A 7,325-nucleotide genomic window follows, 5' to 3' on the forward strand; every position below is an offset into this window, starting at 1 on the left:
GCTGAGGTGGGAGGATCACTTGAGCCCAGGAGTTCTGGGTGGTCACGCACAAAGCTAAGTCGATCAGGTATCCACACTAAGTTTGGTATCAATATGGTGACCTCCTGGGAGTAGGGGATCACCAGGTTGCCTAAGAAGGGGTGAACTGGCTCAGGTCAAAATGAAACAGGTCAAAACTCCTGTGCTGGCCAGGCACAGTGGCTCACACCTGTAATCCCAGCACTTTGGAAAGCTGAGGTGGGCAGATCACTTGATCTCAAGAGTTCAAGACCAGCCTGGGCAACATGACAAAACCCTGTCTGTACAAAAAGTACAAAAAAACTAGCTGGGACTGCTGGCATTTATACACCTGTAGTCCCAGCACTACTTAGGAGGCTGAGGTGGGAGGATCACTTGAGCCCAGCAGGTGGAAGTGGCAGTAAGCCATGATTGCACTGCTGCACTCCAGCCTGGGTGACAGAATGAGACCCTGCCTCAAAAAAAAGAAAGAAAGAAAAAAAAAAACCTGTGGTGAGCTGTAGTGGAATCACACGTGTGAATAGGCACTACATTCTAGCCTGGGCAACACAGCAATAATCTGTCTCTTAAAAGAAATAAGAGGGCCGGGCGCGGTAGCTCATGCCTGTAATCTCAGCTCTTTGCGGGGGTCGAGGTGGGCAGATCGCGAGGTCAGGAGTTCGAGACCAGCCTGGCCAACATGGTGAAACCCTATCTCTACCAAAAATACAAAAATTAGCTCTCCGTGGTGGCACGTACCTGTAGTCCCAGCTACTCAGGAGGCTGAGGCAGGAGAATCGCTTGAACCTAGAGGTGGAGGTTGCAGTGAGCTGAAATCGCACCACTACACTGCAGCCTGGCGATAGACTCCGTCTCAAAAAAAAAAAAATAGAGAAAACAAAACAAAAAACCTCACACATGCACAGGATGTGTGTTATGACTCAATATATGTTTGTGTTACAGGTATTTAAGTAGACATTTGTAAGAAGCCTAAAGGACTGCTGTCTGGGTGGGTGGATGATGAGAAGGCCTTGGCCTTACCATCTTGCTTTAGACAGTCTGCGCTACCAGGAGGAAGGTGGAGAATCATGGATAATGGGGGTAGGGGTCTGCTCAGCATTGAGATCCCACAGTGGAGTGAGAAGACCAAGTCACTTTGGAGGGAATGCTGTTCTGGGCTACAGTCACAGTGCAGGAAGCCCTGGCAGGGCCCCACATACACATTCTCCCATTGTGCTGGTGTTTTGTGGTGGTCTGAAAAGATCTAGCATGTTTTATGGTTATTGGCTTTTAATTCCCTTAGAGTTGTTTAAGGAAGTGTCCTAAGTATGCTGCAGTAGGAAGCTTGGGAAATGTTTCAGGATTCAGTCAGGTTCCATAGGGTTTTAGAAAGCAAAGATAACAGGTCTGTTTGTTTTCATTATATACTTCAGATATAATGAAATCTAAAAGCAATCCTGACTTCTTGAAGAAAGACAGATCCTGTGTCACCCGGCAACTCAGAAACATCAGGTCCAAGGTGAGACTGGGGTCCAGCCCCCTGGTGGGAAGGGCTTGAGGGACACTGGGGAGAGGAGCCCAAACTGAAGTAAGGGTGCTCCTGTGGGCCGCAGCCGCGAAAGCCCAGGGCCCAGCACTCAGCCAGGCCAAGCTCACCCTGCTGGGCTGGTTCTGGTGGCTTTGAGCTCTGTCTGTCTTAGAGCCACCTCCTGGCAGTGACATTGAGAGGCCAGGGCTGTGAAGAGCAGTGCTTGGCATGATCGGCTCCTGCCTCGAGGCCGGGTTTCACCCAGCCCCGCTCGTGTTGGCCTGCTGTCAGCTGTGCCTGTGGTGTTCCTTGCATGTCACTGTTGTGACACTGGTTCTGCCTCCAGGAGACGATGCTGCCTGCTCTCCTTCCCCAGCCAGGAAGCAGCATATATTCAGTGTGCTGTCCAGAGCCAGTCATGCACAGGAGGGCGGGCAGAGGTGGGAGCGGCACCGCGTGTGTGAGGGATTGGTTGTGTGTCTCATGTCTGCTCTCTCCTCTGACAGTCCGTAATTGAGCAGGTCTCGTGGGATACCTGAAATGCACCCGCTTCCCGGCCCATGCAGGAGGTAAACCGCCTCTCCCACTGCCTGCATGCACTGCTCACACCCCCATGGCAAACGCCTGCGTCATGGTTACTTTATTTCAATTCATCCTGCTCCAACATACCAAATCCAAGTGAGGTTTCTTTAACCTGCTCTGGGGAGTTAATTGGCACTCTAACCTCTTAACAGAGATGACCCTGGCAGTGAGGCACTCCTGTAGCCTGGTGGGCAGGCAGAGAGCCAGGCACCCATCAGCATATGCATGTTGGATAATCTGTGCACAACGGCTGAACTCCCTCCACCCTCTCAGGGGACACCTGTCTTGCCCTCTGTCACGAGGTAGTTTACAGATGTCCACACTGGCAAGAGAAGTCTGCCATCACCAAGGGGCTCGCCCACCTAGTGACCCACTTAGTGGCCTCTGTCAAGGCTAACAGGCTGGTCGTTCTAGGAATGGATAAACCAGGACTAGAGCTTGGTGAAGATGGTTCAGAAGAGCATGATAACTATAAGCAATAAGGGCAAAATATTTACCAGTTTTGTTTTTTTTTTTTTCTTTTTTAATAAAACAAAAGCTTCTCACTAGGTGCCATTGAAGGCTCTATCCCAGAGAGGAGGTGGGGGCAGGCCCATGGTGGGAGATACCCTGAGAATGAGTAGTTGCTGGCTCAGTGGCTTGATCTCATACATTCGGAATGAGAACGTGGAGGAAAGCAAGAACCATGTCTTCCTCCTTATGCTGGTCCTTTCTCAAGCGTACCCACAGCACCCTGCCGGCCGAGGGACTTCAGCCTGAGGCTTGGCTAAAGAGTTGAGGGTTTTAAGCCTGGTCAGTTTGGTTTTATTTTTCTACAGTCCTAAGTCACCTATACCCAAATATGGTTTAGGGTTGATTGAAAACTTAGCTTGGGCGTTTTTCTTTAAACATAAAGAACATTTTGTTTAGCAAAAGGAAACTTGTTTTTTGGTTCATGGTTTTCTTACTGAAGATTCTACTACTAATTCGAGGCTAAACTCTAGCTAGTATCTTTGAGCTTTTCTTGAAGGAGTTTGAAGTTTACTATTAGTGATTTGGGCTTTTGGACCATGCCTATAAGTGACAGTCAGGGGAGGGGACCAGCTGTCACTGACAGGACCCTTCCAGGGAGGCTGTGTGACACCCACGGGCCCCTGACAGTAACTCTGTGCAGTAAGTGGGTGGGGGCCTCTCACTGTGGCTGGGAACCAGCCAGAGCAGGGATGAGGGAGCAGACTGTCTGGGCCCCAGGGAGGACTGAAAAGGATGGAGAGAAACCCCAGGATGGGGTGCTCCTGATGTGTTTTTAAGTTGATGTTTGGCTTGGCTGGGTTTCTGTAATAACAAAGTCCTTGGAGTGCAGGGCCAGTCCAAGGACTTCACAGATGTCTGCGGTGCAACGGGGCAGGATGGGGCCTTGTTGGCGCTCCCAGGAGACATTAGGAGGCACAGGCATGGGTGGGTATCATCCTTTTCCTCAACTATATCTGAAAACTCCACCCAACCCTTTAAGAAGACAGGAATGAAGTTGCCCAGAAACCGTACTTCTCATTGGTGTTTTTGATATGGCATCTGATGTGCACTGATCTGTGTCTTTCGTTCTATTCTGTTGTTCTGTCCTGTCTCACTGAAAAGGACCACAAGTTTCAGCTGCTACAAAATCAAAGCCAGCAAGTTGCTTAAGAGCAGCATAGCCTCTTCTGGGATTGAGACCAGAGAATGCTTCCCTTGGGGTTCTTAAGGGGCCCCTGTGTTAGTGCTCAGCTCAGTATGCGGGGCTGCAGGAGGCACTCAGTGGAGAGACCAGCCTGGGGGAGATGAACCCCAGAGGGAGCTGACTGAGCCCCGAGGGCCAGGCACGGCAGCCGAACCTGTGCAGGGGTCCTTGGGCTGAGCAGCCACCAGGAGAGAATCCAGAGGACGTAAAGAGAGAGAAAGCCTCCCGGAGCCAGTTTGGAAATAGCGTAGGGGGTTTCGCTTACTTCCCACCCTTGGAATTGTAGCAAGCCCAGCATCACCCGAGCCTGAGCTCTGCCCTTGTCACTGGGGCAGGAGCCAGCAGCGAGCATGCTGGGTGCTATGGCTGTCAGGGCGCTCCCCTCCCCTGGGCCTGCTGTAGCAGAATTCTGGGGCTTCTCATGCAGTGCCTGCAAGGAGCAAACCAAGGCCTTAGGGGTGTCCAAACTCACTACAGTCCTGACAGAAAGTCCTCAGCAAGCAGGAACCGGGATATGACAGTGACATCCCCCAGCCATGCTCCGGGGCGTGCCTCTGAGTAGCACTTAGGCTTCGGGCTGCCTGCCTGGCTTGGCCCCAGCCCCTTTAGTGGTGACCAGATGTCTACACAGGTCCTCTGCAAGACTGACTGCTGTGAGAACCCTGCACTCTGCGGGGAGGGACCCCAAGGGCACCTAGGAGCAGGCATGGGTGTTGAAGCACATCTGGGCTCAGAATGGGAGATGGATTTTCTCCCCATTCCCCTACCCACTCTCTGTGGCAAGCTTCCAAAGAAACCCTCTCAGACACACAATTATCAAGCTGTACCAATTGCTTGAGGTGAGGCTCACCTGGACCAGTGAGTTTTAAAATGCTTAGCAGCAGAACCATTTATTTAAAAATAACATTGTTTATTTATTTACACAGACACATAGCTCCAGAATATAACAAACAAGCAGGTCTGTTCTGGGTAGGGCTGGGTGGGGTGGGGGACCCTGGAGCTCCCCCTTCCCTTGAGCTTTGGAGGGAGCCTCAAGCTGGCCAGCCCATGCTCAGTCCCCAGTCCATCACACCAGGGCCTCCAGGACGGTGTCAGAGTGTGCCTGAGCCTAAGCTAGAGACTCCCCAGTAGATGGGGTATAGCCTGCAGTTTCACGTTGCTCAGGTTTTTGGTTGAAACTGGTAGAATCGGCCGGGCGCGGTGGCTCAAGCCTGTAATCCCAGCACTTTGGGAGGCCAAGACGGGCGGATCACGAGGTCAGGCGATCGAGACCATCCTGGCTAACACGGTGAAACCCCGTCTCTACTAAAAAAATACAAAAAACTAGCCAGGCTAGGTGGCGGGCGCCTGTAGTCCCAGCTACTTGGGAGGCTGAGGCAGGAGAATGGCGTGAACCCGGGAGGCGGAGCTTGCAGTGAGCTGAGATCTGGCCACTGCACCTCAGCCTGGGTGACAGAGCAAGACTCTGTCTCAAAAAAAAAAAAAAAAAAAAAAAAAAAACCGGTAGAATCATGCAGACCCTGAGCTAGAGACCATCCCTTCAGCTTCTGATTTCTCAGTAAAGCCTGTACCTGCACCAGCTCTGGCAAGAGTAAGCCATGGGGAGTCGGCAGGGCTGTCTGACGGCGACACTTAGTGTGAAGAGGGAGATGAGTGAGGAGCCACGGCACTTTCCAGTCAGTACTGGAATGCCCTTCATTTCCAGTCATTCTCTGAAAAGTGCTCTTCCTTTTCTTACTCAGAAATTGAATCATTGAAGAAAGTCTAAGAATGAGATGGAAAATATTCTGTCCCCCAGTTAGTAAGATCTCATTCGTCTCTGGACATACAGATTTAAGCTTTAGCAAGATCCCACGTGAACAGAGTATTGGTTTTACGTTTTGAAAATCTTACTATACATGTTGGCGTGTTCCCAAATCCCCATAACACAGGCCTCTGATCAGGGAATGCCAGAAATGGGTCTGAGGGCAGCGGGCGCTGCAGAGGCGCTGTGAGAGCGAGGCCCTGTCCCGGGACACCCATCCTGCTGGGGATGCCCTGGAGCATCTGGTCCTCCTCAGCGGAGGCTGTCAGGTGAAGAGTCTCTCTGGAGCTGGATGTGGACAAATCCACACACAAGACAAGACACGGGGATGGGCAGTCTCCTCGCTCATTGCACTGTTTTCCCTGGCTGGATTCGTCTGATCACTGCTTGTCTAAAGAGCCCTCAGCTCAGAATTTAGCTGCTTAAACACATGGTCTTGTCTCTCTGATTTTTTTTTCCTTTTTCATCCAAGTAATTTTCTGAAGGGGAAAACATCCTCCACCAATAACAGCATTTCCCGGGACCTCTCCTCCTGGCATGCCCACTAACCGCACCTGCACCCGGCTCTCTGACTGATGCCGGCTCCACCAGCGGTCTGGTCTGGTCCGGTCCGGTCCGGTCCAGTGCAGGAGGTCTAACGGTGTGTTTATTTTCTCCTCCTGCTTTGTCTCTACCCAGAGTCTGAAGGAAGGCCTGACGGTGCAAGAACGGTTGAAGCTCTTTGAATCCAGGGACTTGAAGAAAGACTAGCTGTGTCCCATCCAAGTTGAGCACGCGCCTTCCCCAGCTTGCAGCAGCACACCCCGAGCGCTGCTTTTCACCTGTACCTTTGTTTTATTATTATTATTGCTGTTGTTGTCATCGTTAACTGTGGGCATGGAATGTGTGAGGCTGGCTTCTGGGTTGTCCACACCACTCTGCTGTGTTGACTTCCTGTTGTCTTCATCAAAGCTCTTTTCCGTGGTATTCTAAAATTAGGCCAGCAGTGGGGGCTGGGAGGGCATCTGTGTTAGTCCCTTCTTGGCTGTGACCCGCTGCACTCACTGTCAGTATTAAGGCCCAGCAGCCTGTTGATAAGCTACTCTGTCTCACCACGCGCTGGTGTGGAAACAGGGCCCAGCCAGCACGCCTCAAGGTAGATGGAATCCCCACTGGTCAGAGAAAAAGCCATGCGGACACTCCAGCTTTTGGCCTGGGTCACAGCACTGACTCCTCACCCGCTAGTCTGGCTGTTAAGAGGAGAAGGTGCGCTGCCTTCCAGCCTGGGAGGAAGACAGCATTTTGTATCTGTTCCACTGATGCAGCTTAGAACCACACACCCCTGAGAATCGTGGCAAACCTTTCACAACCTGGAAAATGTTGAAAGCAACCATTCCTATTTTTGTTTGTTTTTTATTAAATCTTGCACAAAACCCCCGGCCCCTCTCCTTCCTTCCTTCCTTCCTCTGCTCGTTCCTTTCTTGGTCTCCAGTAACCCTGGTCTTTTCATAACTACTCAAGATTGTTGACCTGCAGCCCAGGTTTCAGACTCTGATTGCAAAAAGTGAATTCCCTCCAGGAATCATTCAAAGCGGGGGAAGGTTTGGGGGGTTTGGGTTTTTTTTAACCTTTTGGAGAAGAAACCGTCACATTGCTTTGGAAAAGGTTGAGAGGACACCCCTGTTAAGTCAAGAAGAAAGTACAGAGGATGTCAGAATCTGATGAGAACAGCACATTAG

General features: G+C 51.2%; 1 protein-coding gene across 10 annotated transcripts in view; it reads left to right on the plus strand.

The window, feature by feature from the left end:
* The window catches only part of MPRIP (myosin phosphatase Rho interacting protein), a 143,721-nt gene extending 136,702 nt beyond the window's left edge, over positions 1–7,019 (plus strand). For 6 of the 10 annotated variants that reach the window (XM_028836061.2, XM_077970470.1, XM_015118728.3 and 3 more), the window contains 2 exons: positions 1,431–1,516; positions 6,286–7,019. In XM_028836061.2, the coding sequence (XP_028691894.2) occupies positions 1,431–1,516; positions 6,286–6,357 (158 nt within the window). In that variant the 3' untranslated portion in view covers positions 6,358–7,019. Of the gene's footprint in view, positions 1–1,430; positions 1,517–2,031; positions 2,095–6,285 lie in introns of all 10 variants that reach the window. The other 4 variants (XM_015118730.3, XM_077970465.1, XM_077970467.1 and 1 more) reach the window with 1 other exon arrangement.
* Positions 7,020–7,325: the final 306 nt, after the last annotated feature.

The sequence above is a fragment of the Macaca mulatta genome, chromosome 16, assembly GCF_049350105.2.
Source record: "Macaca mulatta isolate MMU2019108-1 chromosome 16, T2T-MMU8v2.0, whole genome shotgun sequence".
Classification (NCBI taxonomy): Eukaryota; Metazoa; Chordata; class Mammalia; order Primates; family Cercopithecidae; genus Macaca; species Macaca mulatta.